Raw genomic sequence first — 24,677 nt, forward strand, 5'->3', positions numbered from 1 at the left:
CTCCATTCACTTTTTTCACCATAGTTTTCATAGTAGTACAATGTTTTGATTTAAACCAGTTTTATATGCGAATGACTATGGGCAGCATGGATGGCACAGAAGGTGGGTCAATAAGAAATCCTAATTTTTTTTTTCTGTAGAGAGGTATGTACTATGAGCTATGTATAAGGATTTTGGAAACCAGGGTTTGGAAAATCAGTTTGGAAATCAGCTTTCAGCTAGGAAAAAATTCCGTTTTGGACCCAATAGTACAGAGTGTGCCAATCTAACAGGTTATTCCAATGTACAGACACATTAAAAATTTCTTAATCTCTACTGCAAACAGCCACCTCAATAAGTCCTAGTTTCCCAAAATTTCATCTATATTGCAAGAAAATAATCTTTTTAGTCTGGAAACTGAAGATGTGAACTGAAAACTGAGATTTACTGCTAGGGAAGGATGAATGTCAGAAATAACAGAAAGATTATTTGTGTAACTCATCAAAGACATTTTGATTTTTATAATTTCCCCATCAACATTGCTTTGAGCACTCCATCTCCTTTCAAGGGCTTCTTTTCTCCAAGTGCATAATGTAAAAACAAACCAAAAAAAAGGTGGGCAATTAATTAAGTTCAGAATTCTCCACTTTTTTTTCCTTCTGTATGTCCTCCTGGAAAAAAGAGGATTATGCTCAATTGCCATCTTGGCTCAAGCTATGATTATAGAGGTGTCATCAGACTGCATGAAATTGGATGACTGAAATTATTAAATGGCTAAAATTTTTGAAGGAAAAGAAATAATGCAATTTTCAAAAGGATATTTTCCTCAGTGTTTCCTAGGAAAGTTCTATAATATCAAGTAACTGTAAAAATCCAGAATACACCAAAAAAGCATATTTCATTGACTTCTTGATTTATAAAGGAAAATGCTTATAAGAAACAACTTCCTTGAAACATATATCTATGAGTCTTATTTTGTCCTGTTTTTCAGTAAATACAAATTAATAATGGAATAATAATATTAGGAGTAACTGTCCAGCAGTAATTGAAAATGGGATTTTTTTCCCTTCAGGCTCAAAGAAAGAATTATTCACTGATACTTTCTACAGAAAAAGCTGTGGCATGAATCCCGGTCATATTACATTTTATTGCAAAGGAAAGAAGCTGTGAACTCCAGGAATCATTCAAAATCTAGCAAAATATTCTGTCACTGTCACATCACCACTGATAGATGCAGCCAGAGGTCAAAGGCTGCTGCTCTAAGGGAATTGCAGGTGAAAATAACCTACCTAAGAACTGAGATACCATCACTGTAAACTCCCTGTGATTTCCCCAAAGGTGCACCTTTGAACTGAATTACTAGAGGGCAGAAGGAAAAAAAATAAAAGGGCTGTATTTCCAAACAAGTAAGTTTTTCTAGAAAGTCTAAAATAATATTTTAGACACACATATTTCCTTCTTGCTGAAAAATACAATGCTTAATATTACTGTAAGGTTCTTTGGGAACAGATGGTGCTCCTGCATAACAAAGAAAAAAGGAAGAGGGAAAGAAAGACAAGACTGTTACTATTTCTCTCATATTGTCCTTTTCCAGGAATTGTTACAAATTTCTATGGGGACACATCTAGGAGGCTTCTGTATAAAGAAACATGAGAGCACATGGCAAATTTTAGCTTCCATTTCATCTCCCACTTTGACAAAAGCAAGTACAAGGCTATACCTGAATTACTAGCTGAAACAGAATTTACTTTGCTATTTGCTTTACTGCCAGGACTTTTCAGGAGTTGTCATCAGAAAACAAAATTTTAGAAAATACAATGGCTTTCACGGAAGTAAAAATGTATGAGCCTTCTCAAAATTTTCTGTCAGAAAAAATTATCTTAGAATTTAATTAAAAGATAATGCTACAACCAATAAATATGAATATGTCAAAACAGAAAACAATCAATAACAATGCCACAACATGAGGGAGCAATGAGTGTAAAAGAAAGACTGCTGACAGGAAAATATTAGTATATTCAAAATATTCTCAGCTCTGGGAAGCAGAGCTGGTTTATTTGCTGAGGAGTATTGTATATAGCTACAAACAGTTCACCCAGGTGAGAGGGCTTTCAGGTACCTTGCACTAATCCAGAAGGTAAAACACAGTGGAGCACAGGAGATTATGGGTTTGTAGCATCTCTTATCTCTTTCACTAAATTGCTTTGGGATCTTGGGCAAGTTGCAGAACCACCCTGCACTGTATAATTCCCATGGAGCATGCTGTGTAGCACGGACACTGACGTGTTGATAAAATACTAGAGATAACTGCATTATCTCAGTTAGATTATTGGCTCTTTCCCCTTCACATAGCAGCCCTAGAGGAGAGATGCCTTTGGCAACCAGAGCAGAGATGGTACCAGTAAAAATCATAAACCAATTTTCAAAGAGCTTCTGCTCTGGCAGTGCTAAGATACTCAAAATTTTGTTATCTCAAAAATTAATACTAAACTCTATAAACTTACAAGTACCATAATAACTCCTTAAACAGACAAAGCAGATAGCTCATGTGTCCATGTGCCAGTGCAGGGCCTTCAGCCAGCCACCCAGTCCTCTTGGTGCAGAGCCCACTGGTGACTATTTTTAAACTGCTGCCATTTCAAGGCTAAGCTAGCGCATATTAAAATGTGATAGTGAAAGGGATATGATAAAATAATAAAAGGGATACGATAAAATAATAAAAGGGATACAAAACAACAAGTGAAAGTTCTGAGCTCAGAATAACTACTTTTTCAAGACACAAACCTGCAGAGCTCTTAATGTTTGCAACTTCAAATTGTTTCAAAATTATGTTAAGTAAAAGGAACACATAAAGATATACTTCATGACAGACACAGAAAAATGTATATTGACTTGACAAAGATATTTTATGGTAAAGTTTGCCCTCCCTTTCAGATATATACTGAACACACTCACTGGGATGGGATGAATTCTTAACACCTGGGCTGATTATGTTATAAGGCTAAACAAACCCATCTTATGGCTGATAGAGCATTTTTCAATGGTCAGCACGGTTGCTGTTAGAAAAAGTGGGGTTAACTCCCACACCTCTTGTGACCATCCTCTTGGAAGCTACAATAGGTAATGAGAAATGTCAAGTCCCAAGATCAATGAAATTTCAGGCTCTAGGGAAAAAACAGGAATAGCATTGATCCTTTTAAAGAACACCAGTCAGAGGGTGAATGTAATATATTGCATGGAGAGGCTCAAGAGGATAAGCAGCCAGGTCCAACATACTTACCTGACAAAAAAATTCAATCAGCCTTTAGCACAAGCTGCCTACCCTTCCTTTCATTCATGCCGGAGTCTGATTCCAATTAAAGTGTGCAAATTAATTTTTATCACTTCCAAATTACTTTCTGAATTTGTGTCTGTTTCAGATGAAAGCATCTGTCCCTCACTTTTCTGCAATTCTATCATCCACTTTGGTATAGCTGTTCAAAGACTCTGAGATAGTTCTCATTTTCAAAGTCACTTGTTTGAAAGAGACATTCAATAAAGTAATCATAAAATATAAAAATAAAACAGCTATAATGATACATGTTGAACTCTAGGGCATATCATATACTTTCTTTGCTCCTTTTTTGTGATGACTAATACAGTTGCCATGTGAGAAGAAATTTGTATACAAATTAGCACTCAGCTAAAACAAATCCCTGTATATCATAAGAGAAGAAAAATCAAAACACAAATTGTCAAACTCCATCACAATAATTTTTCTATTCCGTCTCTGAGAACTGCAAAGATTTACATTTCCCATATCACTTCAAACAAATAAAGTAAGCAAACAATGTCCTTTGCATGTGCTGTGTCTTACTAAGAGAAAACAGATACCTTTCACTGCTCTTGCAACTGCAGCAGATTTATACAATCTGCTCATCAACTTAATAAGGTACAGATTCAGCTTAGCTATTTCAGATTGGCAATTTTGGCTCAGAACGTAGATATCTGACCCTGGCAGGAGGACTAAGCTTCATTCAGATCAGTGTTTTTCCAGTAGGTGGTATTTAAGTAAGCAGGAATAAAGAAAGAAAGTGAAGTTCAAATGTACGTAAACCCTGCATTCAGCTGCCCTTCAGCCTACAGAATATCATGCCACATCTCTTACTTTCCAGGAGCATTCCCAAACATCAGCCTCTAGCCTAGTCTTAACAGGACCTCCAACATCACCACTGTTGGAGTTTAGCAATGGCATGGCCATGAGGCCAATGTTGAACTAGAGGAAGTACGGATTTACAGGAAATACAGAGGGACAAGATTTGCCCTACGTGCTGCTGTTGAAGGTATGTAGCACATCGCTCCTGATCTCTTGATTGAGATTTCTATATCCAATCATCATGACATGTAATATGCATTAATTTGAGCATAGAAAAGAATTTTGCTTTCTACCAGACCTAGAGGTTCTCAGGGCCCCATCCTATGACAACCTATAGCTGATAGTCAGCACATGCCTGTGAACATGGGAATGAGGGCTTTAATTCCCCCAGTCTCCACAGGTCAAGGATGTAGTCTCCTACTTCCTGAACAAGCACTCTAACCCTGGAGATTTCCTTCAAGCATTTTCAGAAAGCGACTGTATGGAAAGCATTGCATTTAAAACCTGGTAAAACTTCACTCTTCTCAGAGAGATTGTGAGAGGTGGCAAGAAATTGTGCCAGGTACAAATTAAACCAGAAACTAATTTTTGACACTTACTGTAGAATAAAAAAAGATAACTTGATAAGTGTATTGATTGGAAAAATTATTTTACAATTATAAAATGAAGTTTACCATGCTCTCATAGGCAAGTTTTCAACTACTGAGCAAGATCAATCACTTGCATCTTTTCTCAATTCTCCTATTTAAACCAGAGCTGGTTCTGTATTTCCCACAGACCCAATTGAAGTGACCCACTGAACATACATTATTCAGCAGAAGGTTCCACAGAAGTCTGACAGGTTAGGTTGTTGACATACTTGTTGTTTAGTAAAGATTACATCTACCTCATGAATTCTGTAATAGGAATTTTAGGAGAATCTGTAAGAAATTTGATCTCACAATCTTTAGCCTGAGATTATTTCACAATAAATTGTGATTTCTATGTTTTTGAATGAAATGGTATCTATATTTTGCTGTACAAATGTCAAACCACACTAACTGTTTAGGACTCTAGGTTTTTCTCTCCTTTAAGATTTTCTGAAACAACGAAACATCCATTGGTGACTGCATGTATTGAAGCTAAAATTGATAATTAATTAGATAATTATAAAGTCAAACATCTAACCCAGGTAATTGCTATACCTGACATTTTTCTTTGAGTTCTTCACCTTTTTCTATCCTCTGGTATAAATCACCTTATCTGTATCTCCAGATGACAGCTTTTAAAAAAACCAATATATCTTTTTTCCCCTCTGAAAATATCATCTACATCTTTCTGGAAATTAATTCTAAAGATGTTAATTAATTGGATTTGATCTACATTAATAATATAATTTTCATTTTTCCTACAAGGAAACCTTCTAACAGCTTTACTAAATACTACTAATCTACTATAGAAGAGTAGATTAGGAAGTATTTCTTTATTACTTTAGTGGCTTTTACTATGTAAAACTTCAAACACATTTTCATAAGGATTGTTGAGAATGCTTCACTCTTGGAAATTAGTTTAAAGGGAACCAGTCATATGAGTCATCATGTCTGTTAATGGTAGCAAGCAGAAACTAGTAGTCATTACTTCAGCAGAAACATTTAGTAATTTTAGAAGTTTTTAAAGGCCATTTTTTTAAAGGCTCTTTGTTTTTGTGATCTATCCCCATTAATGTATGCTCATGAAAAGTCAAAGTAGTTGTTAATAATGATATGTTTCCAATACATGCAGTTCTGGTGACAGTACGGTACTAGTATATAATTAGCATATCCATGGTAGCTTCAATGCAATGAATAGAGATAGAAATAATAGAAATGCCATCACTCTTCCTCAGCATGAGTCTTCAACATGTCTTCAACATGAGTATTAAAAAAATCTTATCAATGTATTTCAAAGCTACCACAGTGGTCTTGGGTACTTAATCTCCCTGAGTTCTGTTACCTGTGCCTGTAAGATTTCATTTGACTGGACGTGGCTATCTGCAGCACAGTCTCCTATTAATCTGATCATAAGGCCATTTCTTCAGCAAAACAGGGCCTTATCCACTCAGAGGCAGAGACAGAGAGCAAGTCATGCAAGTAATTTTTGTTTTCATTTATTTCTGTCAGCCAGGTCATATCCTTCCTTTCATAAAATTAAAGACCTTCAAAGCAGACAATTCCAAAGTTATATAGCTAAGATATTAAATCTGAGATTCAAAAAGTACCACTTTTGAGAATTCAGATATGTAAGTGATGACAGATTAATACCAGAACTAAAATAATTCTAACTGGAAAAGAATTGAAGCAGTTTGTATCAGCCAGAAAGGAGATGTTAATTGCAAGGCTGTCCAAGCCCTTTACAATAAGGGGAGGTAAGGGGAAAGTCTTACATTTTTTTCTTTAATGAGAGTAGAAAGCTCTTCTTGTTTTCCTCTTATCATAGAAATTACTAATACTTTATATGAATCACACAGGCATTCAAAGAAGAAAAATGGCATCTACTTAAAGAAACTGCTATGACATGAAAATCCTTGTCAGACTGAATTTATCCATATTGGAGAATTACATACTAAGAAAGTCATGGAATATAGACAAAAATTACAGAAATTTGTTATTGGAACACAATTTCTTCTTTCCCCTCGATTTTCTCTGTTATAAAAGCAACTCAAATCTCATGAGAAAGCAAGGCTTTTATGTCTCCCTTTTACCCTGCTTACAGACAAAAGGAAAAAAAAATCAAAATTCAATAAAAAGTTTCTTGCTGCAAAATTAACAAAATATTTACTTTGAACCACATAAAACCCTTTTCTACCAGCCATTCAGTTGAAGAAATACTTTCACTTAGATGTCTGTAACTGATAGTGCTGCCTACAGTCAGTATTTGAATCAGAGATCAGAACAGATAGCGACAGATTCTTACATGTTTATCCAAAGACAAAACCCTTCTGTTTAAAATTATCATTAGAAATCAGAAACTTCTTTAAGTGAAGTTGATTTAGTGTTGTATAAAACAGTTCTAGGGTATGGATAAAAGCTGATCTTTAGCTGCTGCCATATCTCTGGCTTGGGTGATGAGATCTTTAAATTAGTGGTGCAATTTGTGTCCTTTTGCATAAATTAATATTTTATTTTATTTATAATATTGCATATTATTATTGTGTTCCACTGACTCTGAAAAGCACTGATAATTAGTGCCATGCAAATGAAATGTAAACTTTTCCTGACATTTTATCTTCTTCTATTTTTATTCAGTCAGATTGCTCCCCCAAACTATAGAAAGACCTTTCTCAAGAGAGTCTCATTTAATTCCATGGCATGTGAGACATTCCTTTTTTGAAAAGGCAAGCAGCTGATATAGCATGCTGTAGCACAAAAGGAGTAAGTTAAAATGCCAAAAAATATTTCCAGGGAAAGGGAAGTCAAAATATAGTGATATATGTCCTGTCACTTAAAGGCCACAACCATCTTGTTCTGGTTTGTGATGACATGATGCTATAAGTGATAAAGGCAATTACAAACTTAGGAACTATACTCCCATCCTATTATCTCTTAACATGTAGAGAGTGTTTAAACATTTTTTTGGCAAGCAATCAATGCATTGTGTAGCATGTGGTGCTCTTCTTATACGAACTTTCAACCTATAAGCAAATTACTGAAATATTTGGTAATAGTTTCTGAAGCCGAATGAAGGAATGTTAAAACAAAGAGGAGTGACAGAAGACCTCTGGGAGAGGTGTTATTCAAAGGACACTTACTGCTGTTTGGATTGTCACCTATGATATGATGCCGGCCGCTCCAGTACCAAAGCAGCAATGTAGCATCACGAGACCCAGACACGATGTAGCAATCGCCCCCGATGTAGGACTCCGACCTGGCCAGGCAAGTCACGACATCCCAGTGGCCAAACACAATCTGAGTTAATTTTCCTGGTGGGAATGCAAATTCATGCAAATTCAGTTTTCTAAGGTACTAGCAGAATTTAGAAATCATTAACTATATAATTATTATTCAGTTCAAATGCAACTTTTGTTTCGTGTCCCATAATTAAAGTTCACTAAATGCTACAAGAAGATTAAAAAAATCACAAAGATTAAACTTTTTTTTCCACCTTTTTTTTCAGTCTTGTTGAAGGCTGTCCTCTGTGGCAATCCATAGTCTAACCCTTATCTCTAAAAACCAAGGCAGTGCTGTAGTCACTGAATATTAAGTGGAGTTATGGCTCCATCAGTATTTAAGCAATGGCATTAGAACACTATTTATGAATTTCATGAGTGAGTAATATGCATAAGACTGTACATGAACTTTTCCATAATTGTGCTACATTATCACGTTAAAAATGTGTATTTGTTCTATGTTAATGTCAAACTAAGGTTTACTATGCTTATCACCTCCTCCTTCCTATTATTACAATTAGTTTTTAGCAATATACTTAGTGACATTAGGCAAAGTAATCAGACAAAGGAACAAAATATTGGTTCCTGTAGCAGGATATTCAACCTAATTCTTTACTACATGAAATAAGTAGAGCTAGAAATAATAGATCCATAAAAATATTGTAGCAAAAATTTGGTTGATTCTTTTGACATGATAAATTTCCTGAAGATAAATATGGTTTTCCAAAGTTGCTATTAATAAAACTGTATTCCATTTTCTTTTACATCCCCTATCTTCCATTAAAAAAAATCTTAAAGTTATCATGCTGAAACAGTAATGAAGGGTTTTACAAGCTGCCCTTTACCATTTATTGACATGTAAGCACAAGTATTAGATATGGTACTATTAAGACAATAGTCTTTGTCCACTTTGTGACCTAGGAAGAACCAGAGAGCTATATTTGAGGTCACCTGTTTCTGTGGAATAAACTCGAAAGCTCTTGTCCCAGAAACCGCAGATAAGAATGTAGCGATTATCTGCCGTGACCACGAAGCAATGCGCGTTGATCTGGATGCTCTGATCCACAAGGTCTGTGATCTGACGTTTGTTCACACCAGAGTTATTGGCTGTAACGAAATGCAAAACACATTTTACATGTAAGTCATTCCAACACCTTCCTGTCATCCATTTACAGGAGAAAATGAATACATTTAACTTTCAATGAACTGTGAATATGTTGTTGAGTAAGCATTTTGAATATGAACATTTAGAGCTGTCTATATGGGTGTCAGAAATACAAAATTATTGTGAGATTGCTAGTTCCCCTTTGAATTAGAGATAAGATTTTACAGGAGATGACAATTTCTTATAAGTTGCCTGATGCACTGCATAATATGTGGTAATAATTTTAGCGCTCTGCTGAAGTAAAACAATCTGAACCAGGGGAAAGTGGCAATATGAAATCAATACTAACAATACTGCAGAGAGCCAGTTCTTACTGGTTGCTATCTCTTTCACAAACAACCGCTTGTATTGTGTGGCCTTGACAACTCCACACCTTCAGATGATTAACCAGATTAAAGACATAAAGATTCAACAAATGAATGAGGGGAGACCTTATTGTGGTCTTCATCATCCTCACAAGGGGAAGTGGAGGAGCAGGTACTGATCTCTACTCTTGTGATCAGGGACAGAACTCAAGGAAAAGATGAGAAGCTCAGTAATGAGATGTTTGCATTGGATATCCGGAAAATGTTTTTTACCCAGAGGGTGGCTGGGCCCTGGAACTGGCTCCTCAGGGAATTGGTCGCAGAACCAATCTGAGAGAGTTCAAGAAAAGTTTGGACAATGCTCTTCAAGAAAAGTTTGGACAATGGTGTGACTCTTGTGTGAGGTCCTGCACAGAGCCAGGCATTGGACTTGATGCTCCTGATGGGTCCCTTCCAACTCAGCATATTTTATGATTCCATGACTCTATTCAAACCTAATGTGATTTTCCAGTGCAGGCAAAGTAAGTGTTATCATCTGGTCCTCTAGCAGAGACCTAGGCCAAGGACAGTACTTTAAAAAGAGGTAATGACACTTAGAAACTCCCCCAGACTGAGGGAAAAGGAATGGTTCATGCAGAATGCCACCCGACTGCCAAATGGAGCTGGTTAGAAGGATACTAATGACTGGGAACCCACAGCTAATGTGCTCTGTCCTCCCTGTGACACAGCAGACAAGATATGGCAACACCATAAACGTGTTCCATCTCAGTATTAACTTTCTGAAAGCTGAGTATATAATCTATGTTAATTTTATCTACTCAATTCAGTCTCACTGGAGAAGAAGACATTTTTTTACTTGACAAGTCATTTCACACTGTAGTAGTTGTCTAAGTGCTAGACAACTCCAGAGGAGAGTTTGTCTTTCTACAATAGTTATGGGGAGAATTTTGACAACTAATTTCAGTTACCCAAAGTTAGGGAGGTAACAATCACACTGAGAAATATGTTTCTCCTAACATAAGAACACAACCTAATGAAGACAATAATCTGATTTTTCCCTATTTTTTGCTACTCTACTTAAAGTGCTCACAACGGCATGAATAAGAGATTCAGCCAAAAAACCCCTAGATTCAGCCAAAAAAACCCCCACTCCATTCTATTTTAAAATTGCTCATGGAAGTTAATATCATGTTTGCATACATTCTAAGAACACATATTTAAATTACCAGACCCTCTATGTCCATTAGCTGAAAGATAATGAATAGCAAATTACTCAAATTTCCAGAACAGATGGGCACAATAGTTGTGCCTTAGCTTGTGAGAGAAAAACTAAAGAGAAAACCACTGTCATTATATGAGATCAAATGAAGCTCACAGAATAAGTAAGTAAGCTAACTTTCCTGAGGTAATTCTCTGTAAATCTTTTGAACATGAATATTGACACAGAAAAAAATAAAACTTTATGTCTGACTATGTTTAAAAATGTAATTTTTTTCTCAACAATGCTACAAACTTGTCCTTAAGAACCTTTCCTATCCTCAATTTCTGTTTCAAATTTCGGAACTCCCTCCCCGCTACAAATCAAATAAGTTACATAATGAAAATTTATGATCATTAGGAAGTCCTGCAATCTAACAATTTTAGCAGATTCTATTTCTCAAATAATCCACTTTTTTTAAAAAAAATCTGGATTTTAAAAAATACTATCAATTTAAAAGTCAGTCTTTTCATTATTAAATTAGGATTGACTAAATCCAAATGATAAAGTGAATGAAAATAAATGGATCTTCATCTGCACTGATAAACATAGTGCTGGCTGTAAAAAAATATATGCTATCTCCATAGGACCCTCAAGTTTTATTTTACTAATGTGACCTGATAAGAGAACAGAATTATAGATATGGGTCGACAATTAACTGACTTAATTGGTTGTTTCTTAAATACCAGTTGCTGGTGATGTTAATGACAAATAGCATTCATGTAATTCATTCAACATCAACAGCTAATGCTTTTTAATTCTTCAGGACTGACAAGAACAAATACTTTCCTATTTTCTCTGTTAAATGAAGCATAATATACAAATATAGATTAATCAATAATTCGTGAAAATGCCAATTTCAAATATATTGCTACATTTTCATCTTGACATACCAATCAATGGATCCATTTCAATTGGAAGATGATGGGCTTGATCCAAAGAGTATCCTGGGGCTCCCCGAAGACCTACACATGAAAGGAGGAGTAAAGCACATGGAAACCTTTTTACATGACTTTTCTAGGTTTAAAAGTTCATTATTGGATTATTATATATTTTTAGAAAGTAGCTTTTTACTATTTGCTTTATTAATGTCTTAAGATTTCTTTCTCTGTGCTTCAGAAATATGCATTTGTTAATTCTTTGTTTATGTAAAAGTAACTATAAATATAGAAGCATCAACTTCGCAACTTTTGCAGTCACACACATTCATTAAATAACTCATTTAAAATAGTATAAGAGATTTTTATTTTTACTTTTGAGCAGAGATCTTAGCACAGAAAATAAAGTTGATTAGATTAAACATTTTTATGAGTTTCTTGCATATGGAAGCCTGTACATGACAGAAACTTGGACCTTTTCATGGATTTATCTAAAAGTTTTAGATGTAAAAGTGTAAGGTACAGTAAATGTGCCACAATTATTCCTGTTCATTCTATTCTAAGCAGTCCTTAAGATGTTCAAATGTGCATCAGAGGCTGCAAATTTAGTGTTATCTTGTCATGCACAGATAACATTGCTTTGGCTCTTCTGAGCACCTTCTCTGGTATACAAATCAAATAGTCATTACTGAAAACACCTTTTTTGTCACAAACTACTACCTTGCACAAGAATACCCTCTATAATACGACACAGAGATTTCTGAAGAATAAAGTCCATTTTCTACTACTGCAATAAACAACTGGAAGAGGTAAAAGAAAAGCCAGCTCTGCCATTTTCAGAAAGACAGCTCTGAGAACTTCCTCCCTTCTTTCTGTCTCTTCTTTCAAAGCCCAAGCAGTTCGGGACAGATCTTTACTGGTATTAACTTAGATTCATCCACTTCTATAATGAGATGTCTCTGTAAATGCCTCCTGCTGTTTGTTAATTCCAAAGTTCTACATACATTTTACAACAAGTGGTCTGTGCATACATTTCTGTAGATAAACTTATCCTTTATATTAGAGTAATGCTTTATTAAAATAATATTATGGCAATAGTAGGAAATTGATACCCTGTCCTGGATTAGCCTCCTGCAAAATAAGCAACATTGTCAAGCAGGATGTAAAAGTTAAGAAAATCATTACAATCAGGTTTGATTCTCTAAACAGTTTTATTTTCCTCTCTTTCTATTATAATATATTTAGAAAATATTCCTTTTTTTAAAATTTAGATCAGAGGTTTAAAAATGGTGTGAAACTGAATTTAGGGTTAGTTCATGCCTTGAATTCAAATTTTTGCAACATGACATGTTTGACAAGAGCATAGAGGAAAACTTAAAACCTTACTGTCATGCATCATGAAGACCCACAAAGCTTCAGCTAAACTAAACTAAAGGACTTCAAATGACAGTTTTTAAGGAAACATTTGAACTCCAGCATACTGCGATATTAATGAGATTAATTCCTTCACAATGAAGTACAGGTAGGAATTTTGGGTTCTCTTGACTCAAAAATCTGATTGAGAAAGGGCTACTCCAGAACCAAATAAGCTTCCTCTAATAGAGGAGACATGAGTGGTGATGGGTATAGAGTATTTGGACAGAATCCCTGAAAAATCAAAGGAAAATAATTAGGAATTAGACAATCAATGTTAGTCAAAGGTGTATTAAAACAACACAGGACAGTTTCTGCACCTCCAAATAATTCCTAATACTGGAATCTTCCATTGAGGACATTGTTACTAAATACTTTTAAAAAATGCTGGGTTTTTTCCCCCCTCTAGATTTTTACCTTTTGTTTTAAAAAAATGGGAAAAAGCATTTTTTCCACATAATGTAGTTTCACCTGATGGAGTATAATAAATGTTTCCAGATATTGCAGCACAAGGGCTATCGCTGCAGGAAACTATCTGATAAAATGAAACCTGTTTGTTCCCTCATGCACCTCATGGCCCCATCACCTATTTAGCAATGCTTGGAACAGCCTTAGCACCTGCATGTCCAGGTGACGTGGACAGTCCTAATGACAATATGGAGAGGTGAGCAGAGGGGTTGGAAGGGAATTTTGGGATGACCCTGTTGGATGGACTTTTGTGAGGGAATGAGTGAACTTCTCCTCAGAACAGTTCAGTGTCCAGCTGCTTAGACTTGCTCAGGGTCCCAGATAATCCAACAGCGACCCAGGGGAAAGCTTATGACAAGATCCTGAAATCTCTCTCAAGCAGCAGATAGGGATATACACTCTCTAGCATGTCAGTATGTATTCCTGAAACCTGGGACCTATTAATATTTGCTGTGTCGAGAGCAACAGCAGTCTCCTGAAAAGAATTGTATCAAAAACTGATCCTGAAGTCACCACAAATTGACTGGCTGCCACGGTGATGTGCTGCTGTTAAGGAGAGTGTTTTTAGGAATGACAGCAGAGAAAACAGAAGCTGTGATTATTTGACACAAACCAGAAGAAACAGTAAATTTTGGTGCTCAGGCAGGCGAGTGAGCTAAATTGCACTCAAAATTAAAGCGGCGTTGTTAAGGTCTCCAAATTTGAATGAAGCGTGTCTGCAAGGACCCACCTACTGTGTTGTGCCACCGATTGACTGCAAACAGCCTGCTGCAAGTGACTGTCACCACGGCAGGGATGGTCAGGTGGGGCAGCGTGTTGGCTGCCACGTGTGTGACAGGGGAATTGGACGGGAACTTCAGCACCATGATGACATCCTGCTGCATCTGATCTTTAAACATGAGGGGGCTCTGTGGAAGGAAACACTGTTGAGTAGAAAGGAGAAGAGAGCAGAAGAGAACAGAAGGGATAACACAATTAGTGAGGAGGTCTGAGGGAAAACGAGGTTAAAAAAGAGCAGGCAAGCATGTGCACATACAGGGAAAACAACACTACCTGCGCATCTACTCTAGTGATGGAGGAGAGCAAGATCACAAGCTATTGTTGGAACATTACACGAGGATAAATAGAGAATAGGTATGGTAAGGGTTATCATTATAGGGTACAAAATGACCATTAGCATTAATTAGCATACAGTAAAATGTAAAATTATTCAGTAGTTAATATTCATAGAGATATGTCTTAATGAGTTAATCAATTAACACATAATAAATATTAATTCTCTAAACTACAACAGTTGAAAAATAAATTTTAATAGTGAATCAAAAACACAGAGATATTTTTCTTAATGAATTCCTCATATGAAATACTGCATTTCCAAAAACAGACAATTTAATTCTAAGTAAAGCATATGCTTATTAAAGAGTCTGTAACCTAATAAGGTTATAATAACCTAAGCCTGTTCCATGATTCTGCAAATGACACCATTGTTTGTACATGGGCAAGGATAGCTATTGAGTACTGGTTTCAAGGAGTTTTTTCCCAGCCACTGTTATAACAAAATGAACTATTTCTAAAAGGTCAAATATTCCTTTATGCTTATCACCTTGAATTATTAAAAATATATTATCTGTATCTTAAGAATGTAGAATAAATATTATCTAAGTTTGACTTGTACACACTTAAAATAATACAACAACCACTTCCAGATCAATTTCCACTTTCACAGTGTACAGCTACATAAAGAGATTTCCTAATAGATAGATAAAATCATTGAAACTACTGCATGTATTTCTGTTGATTTGCAAAGCTTAAAAAAAACCTAGCTCTAAGGATTTCATCAAAGGCACTCAGGGCACAGAAATCTGTCTTGCTCAGTCTGGCTATTTCATATGATTCTTTGTAAGAAGGATAGAGAAGAATGTGATGGAAATGAATTTTGGAGTTTGAATTGAAACTCAAAATATACATTTCATTCTCCCGGGGGAATGGGCGGGAGGATTCCAGCACAATTTGAACTCCAATACTTCATTTTTGTCAAGCAGACATTGTTCATAAATCAGCCCCTAACAATGCATCCTTTAAAACAACACAACATACTCACTCTAAGGAAAGCCTGCAGACATTCCCACCACTTGCAGAAACAAGAATGCAAATATGTATTTATCAAGTTTATATTTTTTAAGATGGGGCCTTCTTATATCATGTTAGTAAGGAAAATCCAGGACTGTCTGAAGCTAAAGCCAGTCACACCTCCACCTTGCTCTGCTAGATCCCTGTGATTTGTTGCTGCCCAAAGCCAGTACGGCTGAATGGGGAATGGGGGGCATCAAAAGTGTTGCTTTAATGAGTACTTTATGACCTACAAGGGACCCTAAGGTTCAAAGGGAATGCATTCCCAGCCAGCAGTCATGTCTCACCAGGTGCATGGCAGAGCTCCGAGGTGGATGGGGCTCAATGAGCAACTGCGATGGCGTCTGTCCAAAGTTCTGTATCTGCGCCTCCATGGCCTGCGGGCAGAGGAGAGGGACTGTCAGGAGCAATATGCATCAAGGAGAGAGGTCAACACACTGTGTGACAATGCAGGCATATCCCAAGTCAGCCATGAAAAAAGTCCAGAAAATTCACCCGGTGCTCTCCTCCCAGGCTGCAGACTCATCCAAGTGTTAGTATTTTGTAGACAAGCTTTGCTTCTCCTTTCAAGCATGCTTCAGTTAACCAACTAACCATTCTCATCTCCAGTAACTGGCGTTATATGTGAAAATGTTAACCTGTGAGGACATGCAGTTCAGGTCTTGAGAGAGCTTTTGGGGTTTTTGCACTAAAAAGAAGATATATACCTTAATAAAGTCCTTTGTAAGGAGGAAAGTATGAGGGTCTCTAATAAAATAAGCTTCTGGAATCTTAAATGGGGGGAAAGAAAAGAAAACTGAGAAATAAAATTTATGTATTAAATATAATAATAAAAAAGTAGTATTTCAACAGCATTAGTAGATGAAAACAAAAAAATGCCAGAAATTAACCTTGTCAGACACAGTAAGACTAATATAGAAATCTTTCCAATTTGCATACATTCACTGAATATTTATTTTATCCTTAATTTTATTGCATTTTTTCATGGGCTTTCAGGCTTCATGGGTTAGAAATTAAAACTTTGCAATTTAAACACATTCTTTAGGACAAGTCTTATTTCAGAATAAATCTTGACTAATTCTATAGGTAATAGAATACAGCACATATACTGAAATACTTCTGCTACTCAAAGAGTTCATTCAAACAAAACTATATCTAAGATATGTTCTTAAAAACTTTGACAAAAGATTGTTACTGGTAGAAACAATACTGTTAGAGAATACTCCTTATTTTTCATACAGGTATTATTTTATTTGACCTTGTAAAATTGAGACTAAAGCATTCATAGAAAACTAAACTGTCAGATTTTGAAATGCACAGTGCATTATGTACCTATATATACACTGTAGCCTGAACTACTGACCCTTAATATTTTTCTTGTGATCTTTATGAATTTTTCATTGGCTACAGAGAATTAACATGAAAACCCACCAAAACCATTACTATCTTGGTAAATTTTGTTATTTCCTTCAGACATAAAACAGTGACAAGCACCATAAATACTTCAGGATACAGAGGAATCCTTTTAATGTACATATTTTGTAATTCCAACCTGTACTTTCCTCCACTTCACAACATAAATTTAAAAACAGATGTCAGAGAGAGATTTCCTAACAGGTCACTGATGTCCAGCACTCCTAATGCCCTAGACTGACAGGTATATAATGGAATACCACAAACAAACATTTGCTGAAAAAGAAACAATGCAAAGTCCAGTCAAGCAGCTGAAGAACTTTGGATTGTAGCCCCAGCACACTTCATGCTGTAATTATATCAGTACAGGTGATTTCTTGTTTGTTGACTAATTCAGAGTGAACTTCAGCCTCCAAGGCACAGACTGTTTCTTGGGAACTTGTGAGCATCTCAGGTTTTATTAACATCATTTAATGGTGAATAAATTCAAAATCACAGATGACTTCTATACAAAACCAACACATTTGTGTGGGCATATGTGTATATGTGTGTATTTGTCCATACAGCAGCTATCTATATGTACCATACAAGCTGTATCTCTTTACACAATGTGTAAATACCTTCACTCATGCAGACATTTTTTACACAAGAATACAAAATTCACTTCAAGTACCATAAAAATAGCATTTTCTATTGCATTCAGAAGGGATTTAACAGAAGGGAAAGGAATCATACTTGTTTGTGAATTTCATTTTCAAAATTACAAATACTAATATTAACAATATTAGTACATATCAGTGTTGTATATACTCCCACATATATCTGTTGATATTTTCAGAAAATTAATTTCCATTTTTCAGGGGTTTTTTTCCAAATAATTATCAGGGTTAATTTAATTCTAATTTTTGAAAGAATTCTGTGTTGAAATAGGAGTGTGAATTGTATTTGGCAGCAATAATGAAAAAAACCCAGATCTTCTTCTTCTACCCTTTAGAGTGATCCCTTAAATGATACTTATGTTCTCTCAAAGGAGCACTGAAATGAATTATTAATTTTTTTTCAATGCAGTCCAGTTCTAATTTACACATTTACTTTCATGTTGTTCGGTCTTGGCAAATTCTGATTGCTTGTCTGTAAATTCCACACAAATAAATATTGCTGGCTTTCCCTCTCAGTTCAAGTAGATTTATGGAGGCAATAGAGAAGGAGAACGAGAAGTAGAATACAATAACAAACTCACATGAATTTTTCAGATTATGAGGAATGGACACTCCAAATGTAATTATCAAAAGCAGCTGCTATTTTACAGCTGAAAATGTGCTGTCAAATGCTCACATATTCTATGATCCTATAATTTTAAAACATTTTAGTTAATGTCGAGTCCTTTTGTAACCAGAACAAATACAGAACCAAGACCCTGATATTCAGGGAATACTGAATATTTTTGCTGGCTTGCATTTACAAGACAACTGCCTGTCCCCAACCCCATGAATAGTGTTGTTATCCTTTTCAGTCAAAATACCATTTGGAAAACTGACACTTCTTAGAAGCATTAAAGACACTGAACAATGCTGATTTAAAAATACCCATAACACTCAGCTCCTGCACTGCTACTGCACTATAGTCTGCACAACACCGGTGCTGTGCACAGCTACAGCTGGCACTGCTCTCTGGAGCTCACAGTACTCACAAAGGACAGAAAAACCTCATCAAAACGTAACACAGAAGATAAACATAAGCACACAGAGATAAAGTGACTGGCCCAAGGGTATTCCTAACGCTGCCTCCTATCAGATAACTTGACACAAAATGAAAAGCAGGTACAAAACAGATCTGTGAATAATAATGTAATACATTGATTTGTTTACAAGAGAACTCTGGCTGTATCTAAAGCTAATCTGAAAACTGGTAAGTGTACACCACAGTTTTTCTTGAGTTGTAAATCATCAAACTTTAGATTTATTTAGTGGCCTTAAACATTTCATTCTAATCAATCTATTCCTTTTCTCCCATCAGATCTTGAGTATTGTGTGCAGAGTGCAGCACCACTCCCCAGGATACACATTTTAGTCAATTTAATACAAATTTTAATAAAATCAAGTTTATTCTCATTTCACCTTCAAATGGCCTTCATGCAGAAACAATGTAAGCTTGGAATTCAGTGGCTGCCAGATTTAAAGCTTTCAGAACAGCAAAATGGCAATTATATTAGTTTTCTCTTCCTCAATAAGGTGTTGCAGAAAACCTATTTAGTGAGCTGATTGGAGAATCCCTACTGTTTTTAATATACATAAAATGAGATTTATACTCCAGACACTTCAGGGAGTATCTGTTAAGATATGATCATGTATTCAGAAAAATAAAATGGCTCTTAGCATATTATTTGATAATAGTAGGTCAGAATGAGGAAAAAAAATCTGCAAACTTGCTGGCAATTCCAAGTTTAAAATTACTCAATCTCACACAAGCTAATTTATACTCAAACAAAATGTGACTTCATAGGATTTAATAATGGTCATTTAAAAGTAATATAAATACATATCTATTATATATTTGCATACATTTTGGTCAATAAATTAATATATCAGATAACCAAATCTTATGAATAATACAATGATCAATATCCTCCATGCTTTTTGCTCAAAGAAAGTAATTTACTGGTTTCCAAATTTTATGCTTAAGGGTAGACTGCACATTCACAAGGACACTGGGATGCTGCCCTGCATCCTGGAGGGCAAGGCCTTAGTGTTAGTTTCCCATGGAATGAAGAGTTCAATACATTTGCTTTGCTCATTATTGGGGTTTAATTCTAATTGAAATAAACACAAGCATTATATTAAATAATCAATGCACTCTGTTTTGTTAGGGGTAAGAATCACTTCTAGTGGTCAAAGGCAATGTCTCTACCACGAAGAAGTAAAACAACAGAAACGGAGATGCACAGTGAAAGAGTTGTGAAGAGAAAGGAGAGGACAAGAGAAAGGAGAGGGGAGGGGGAGGGGAGGGGAGGGGAGGGAGAGAGAGAGAAGAGAAGAGAAGAGAAGAGAAGAGAAGAGAAGAGAAGAGAAGAGAAGAGAAGAGAAGAGAAGAGAAGAGAAGAGAAGAGAAGAGAAGAGAAGAGAAGAGAAGAGAAGAGAAGAGAAGAGAAGAGAAGAGAAGAGAAGAGAAGAGAAGAGAAGAGAAGAGAAGAGAAGAGAAGAGAAGAGAAGAGAAGAGAAGAGAAGAGAATATTTCCAGTTAAAAGGGACCTACAATGATCACCCTGATCAACACCTGACTGCTGACCAAAAGCTGAAGCATGTTATTAAGGGCACTGTCCAAAAGCCTCTTAAGCACTCCCAGGCTTGGGGCATCATCCATGCTTCTGGGAAGCCTGTTCCAGTAGTTGATCAATCACTCAGTAAGGAAATGCTTCCTGTTGTCCAGTCCATACTTTCCCACATGCAGCTTTGAGCTATTCCCATGTTCTATCACTGTATCCCAAGGAGAAGAAGCCATGTTCCTCTTGAGGAAGCCCTGCTGAATACATGTCCACAGCAGGGTTTTCCCAGGCTGGCTTCACTGGGGGCTGCATATCCCAACAGTGAGGTGAGCTCTGCCAGCTGCACTCCTGGAACACTCGGCTTCTGTGGTTTGGGAGACAATTCACACACTCCAAAGCTGCTCTGCAGCTTGAATGAAAGCATGGCAAATAGGGGTGGTTGGCATATTCATTTCAGAAGCACAGTCTTAATCTAAATGCAAATGCTAGAACTGACTTGTGTGAGAAATTACGGTTTTGTTTGCTTGCTAACACACCTCTGCAAAAAGGGTGTGTTAGCAAGCAAACGGCCATGAAGCAGTTTATTTTTAACATTCTTTTTCTCTAAAAAGGTCCTTTAGAAATGCAGTTAAAATCACCAAGGAAGATATTAACAGTCTGTTTCATTTGTAAAATCCCCTTTGCTGAGAGAGATGTCTGGTGATTTATCTAACACAAGAAACATAAAAGCATGAACACTTTTACTCTAAATCATGAAGGGAAGAAAGAAATTCCCAAAAATCAGACTGCACTGCAGATAGACAATATTTTTATTCTTATGTGAAGTACTCTTGTTTTATTAATCTTCACTGATTACCACAATGATCAGTAAACTTTCTAAAATTTTTCTTTCCATTTTTTATTGCTTTTATTTTTTTTAACATGTTCAGGCTTCTTACTACTAATTCCCATAATCCTGATGTGTTTTGTTCCTTGTTACCACACTGAAATTTTTCTATAATCCATTTTCCCCTGCGCATAGGGACTGAGTCCAACGAAAAGTGAAAATCTGAGGCATTAGAGAAATATGCACCACAGCAATAGTCATCCAACACTGCAGTTCCTGAAAGTTTATTCCATTTTTGCATCCAAGTAAGCATAGGAATCCTTTATGTACTCTCCCTCCTGTGCAGCCAGCACACTCAGCAGCCCCCAAGCACTGTCTTCTTCAGAGCAAATAAGATTGACAGCCCTTTGGTGGGTAACATAAACAGCTTGAAGTGTTTTTGTTTTGTATGAGTGGTGTGAGATATTGGTTTTTTCTTTGCATCTACAGATGTTAAGCAACACTAGTATCTTCAGGATTTTTGATAAGTTGATTAAGAGTATTGAATTCCATTTTATTACTGTATGTTTGGAAGAAAGAAGTGTTGTAGTTTAAACACAAGCAGTGACTCAACTGCTCTGGAGGCTTCAATACAGTCAGTTATTTAATCAGGATACTCAAGGGACTGAAAGATGGGCACTGAAATGGATTTTCTCCACAGGTCACTACTTTATTAATTTAACAATGGAGAAGGGGCATCTTTAAGCTCATTCCCCTCACAGGAGGTATCTCACTGGATCCTGTGTGCAATTAAATGGCTCCCTAGCAGAACACAAACAGCTCAAAGCTGACCTTCAGCTTCCCCCCAGAGCTCTCCATCCCTGAACTTCTTCTTCATTCCCCTGTGAAAGGAGGGAGTGCTATGAAAGAAATGAGAATGTGAAAGGTAAGATCTCCTATTCTCTTTACAGGCATGAGTCATGTTGGTGATCTTGTCTGGCTCAGGGAGTGCTGCCTATACCTCTCACATTTACCTCATGAAGCTACTAATTGTGACACCTAGTTCTCCCCTCTTTCACCTTCATTTTATCTCCCTCTCATCCACGGCCCTCCAATACGACTCTCATGACAAAAGAAATATTTTTAACACTGCCAGCTTAAGCAAGCATTTGGTTAATGGACTGCAAGTGGGAAATAAATTCAATACATCTCACAAACAAAAACAGAGCAGATGAAGCAAAAATACCATAAAGATAAATATCCTGCAGGCAGGACAGGTTTAGCTAAAAGTGTTCTTTACTCTTTCATGCATTCTCTCACTACTGAAGTTCACACTTGCCTGTGTACAAATGCTTCCATTCCCCTGAAAATTGTGGAGAACTTCCTTAGGCGGAAAAGGGCTGATATCAAGGAATTAACTGCTCCCCTCCCTTTCTATACTATACCAGAAAGAAAAGAAAAATCCTAAAATTTTTTCCCTTCCAACTCTGCCCAGAACAAAGGAATTTAGCACTGATATAACAAAATTCTCCCATTATATTACACTAAAACCTAAAAAAATCTGTTCTACTCCTAAGCAAAAAGGATTTGACCCCAAATTCCTCTAACAAGGTCTGGGTTGTTATTAGGGCTTCTCAGGCCACACTGCTCATTTAATCACATTCTTTTTACAGCTCTGATAACTTTTTTTGATGTGGGTCTTGCTCCCAGTCCATGACAAACAATTCCACTGCCTTTCCTTCATTGATGCTTGCCTGTACACAAAGGCAAATAGGAAGCATCCCTCTGCTCACAGAGTTCATGCTATGCAAAACCCTAAACATATCCCAGAAGTGAAGAAAGTAATATATTTGTTTATAATTTTGTATACAAATACATTCAAGATTGTTTTCTTTTTTTTTTTTTTTCTATTTTGTATAGTCTATCCTCAACTTGAGTATTTCAGCTAGAATGTACCTACAAAAATCATCTTGTCCAACTGCCTGACTGCTTCAGGGCTGACCAAAAGATAAAGAACATTGTTAAGGGCATCATACAAATGCCTCTTAAACACTGGGAGGCTTCAGGCATTGGCCACCTCTCTAGGAAGTCTGTTCCAGTGGCTGACTACACTTTCAGAAAAGAAAAGCTTCCTAATGTTAAGTATAGACTTCCCCTGGCATAGCTTTGAACCATTTTCACATGTCCCTGAATATCAGAGGGAAGAGCTCAGCATCTCCCTCTCCACTCCATTCTTAGGTAGCTTTAGAAAGTAATGAGGTCATCCACAACATAAAAACCATGTTATTATTCTCATTTCATGCCATTATTGTCTTCAGTTGAACCATTGTATTTTTTATGTTCATGTTTGTAATTATTTCTGTCCCATATAGATTGGTAACATTTACTGAAACTCTTGTGTTCATTGAAGTCATGCCAAATGAAATCATTGTTCTGTCATCATTCTTTCAAATCTGTATTAAGTTTGTAAAACAAAATGTTGCTTTCTTTGATCATTAAGTCACTGAGCACAAAGATTAAAAAATGTTTTACTGCTAAATTAATTCCTAAGAGATATAATAGCATTATTCAATAATTCATCAAATATGTGACTTAATGACATATAGTTAAGGTTTTGAAACCTATTAGGCAATCAGGATTTTTTATTTTTAGATACTGAAATTTGCCCTTTAATCATTTCTCAATAAGCACCTAATGAGCAACCTCAGAAACAAGGATTCCTCTCAATTTGAAAAGACATTCATTCATTTCTTTTAAAATGAAAAAAATTTACTGTTGTTTTGGGATTATAAATATTTAAGGTGACTGACTGAAATAATTTATTATCACCTAAACTCTACCTATATAAGGAAAGACTTCCATATCCTCTTCATTATTCAGACACCAACCCTGATGGTTAGATTCAAAAAGGTAAATGGGCAAAAGCTCTATGTGATTTGTTGGGTGAGAGGCCAGTCTAGATGATCTTTCCCATCTAGTGTTTAGACCTATGGAACAAACTTCTCTTTCACATCTTGATTCTGCAATGCAAATTACTAAAATGCACACCTGCAACATGGAATTTCCCTTTTGATACTACTCCTTTGTGTTACTCCTTTATAGGATGGTAATCAAAGCATTTCAACGTACAAAATTGCAGATGTGTCCTAGATTGTATTTGCAAACTAAACCAATCCAGATGCATTTCCTCAATGTGCCTCCCATTGTATAACTCCTGTTACTAAGAAAAAGTCCTCACTCTTAGGCCTTAGCAAGATCTGGCTCTGAACATCATGTTCAGAGTGAACGTGATCAATTCATCTGTCCAAACTCTTCTTGAGTTTGCAGTGCTGGTTTTAAGTTTCAGGAAACTCAAGCTCTTCTTGTTACTTATACTCCTTTAGAAGCTATTCTTGCCGGCATCTGTCTTTTTCTTTTAAAAAAATTCTACCATTACAGTCTTAGCTTTTACATATTCTTGTCACTCCTACTCAGGAGTCTTTGCTTTTAAGCCAAGTGTTTCCATTATGTCATCCTTTAACTAATTTATTTTTCTCTTTTGCATATAAAATACAAGCCAAGA

The 24,677-nt window shown here is 36.1% G+C and overlaps 1 protein-coding gene across 5 annotated transcripts in view; it reads right to left on the bottom strand.

Moving 5' to 3' along the window:
• The window catches only part of NBEA (neurobeachin), a 452,410-nt gene that overhangs the window by 7,709 nt on the left and 420,024 nt on the right, over positions 1–24,677 (bottom strand). For all 5 annotated transcript variants that reach the window (XM_058019299.1, XM_058019300.1, XM_058019298.1 and 2 more), the window contains 5 exons: positions 15,923–16,012; positions 14,236–14,428; positions 11,640–11,711; positions 8,970–9,125; positions 7,881–8,051 (listed from right to left, as the gene is read on the bottom strand). In XM_058019299.1, the coding sequence (XP_057875282.1) occupies positions 7,881–8,051; positions 8,970–9,125; positions 11,640–11,711; positions 14,236–14,428; positions 15,923–16,012 (682 nt within the window). The remainder of the gene's footprint in view (positions 1–7,880; positions 8,052–8,969; positions 9,126–11,639; positions 11,712–14,235; positions 14,429–15,922; positions 16,013–24,677) is intronic.

The sequence above is a fragment of the Melospiza georgiana genome, chromosome 2, assembly GCF_028018845.1.
Source record: "Melospiza georgiana isolate bMelGeo1 chromosome 2, bMelGeo1.pri, whole genome shotgun sequence".
NCBI classification, from domain to species: domain Eukaryota; kingdom Metazoa; phylum Chordata; class Aves; order Passeriformes; family Passerellidae; genus Melospiza; species Melospiza georgiana.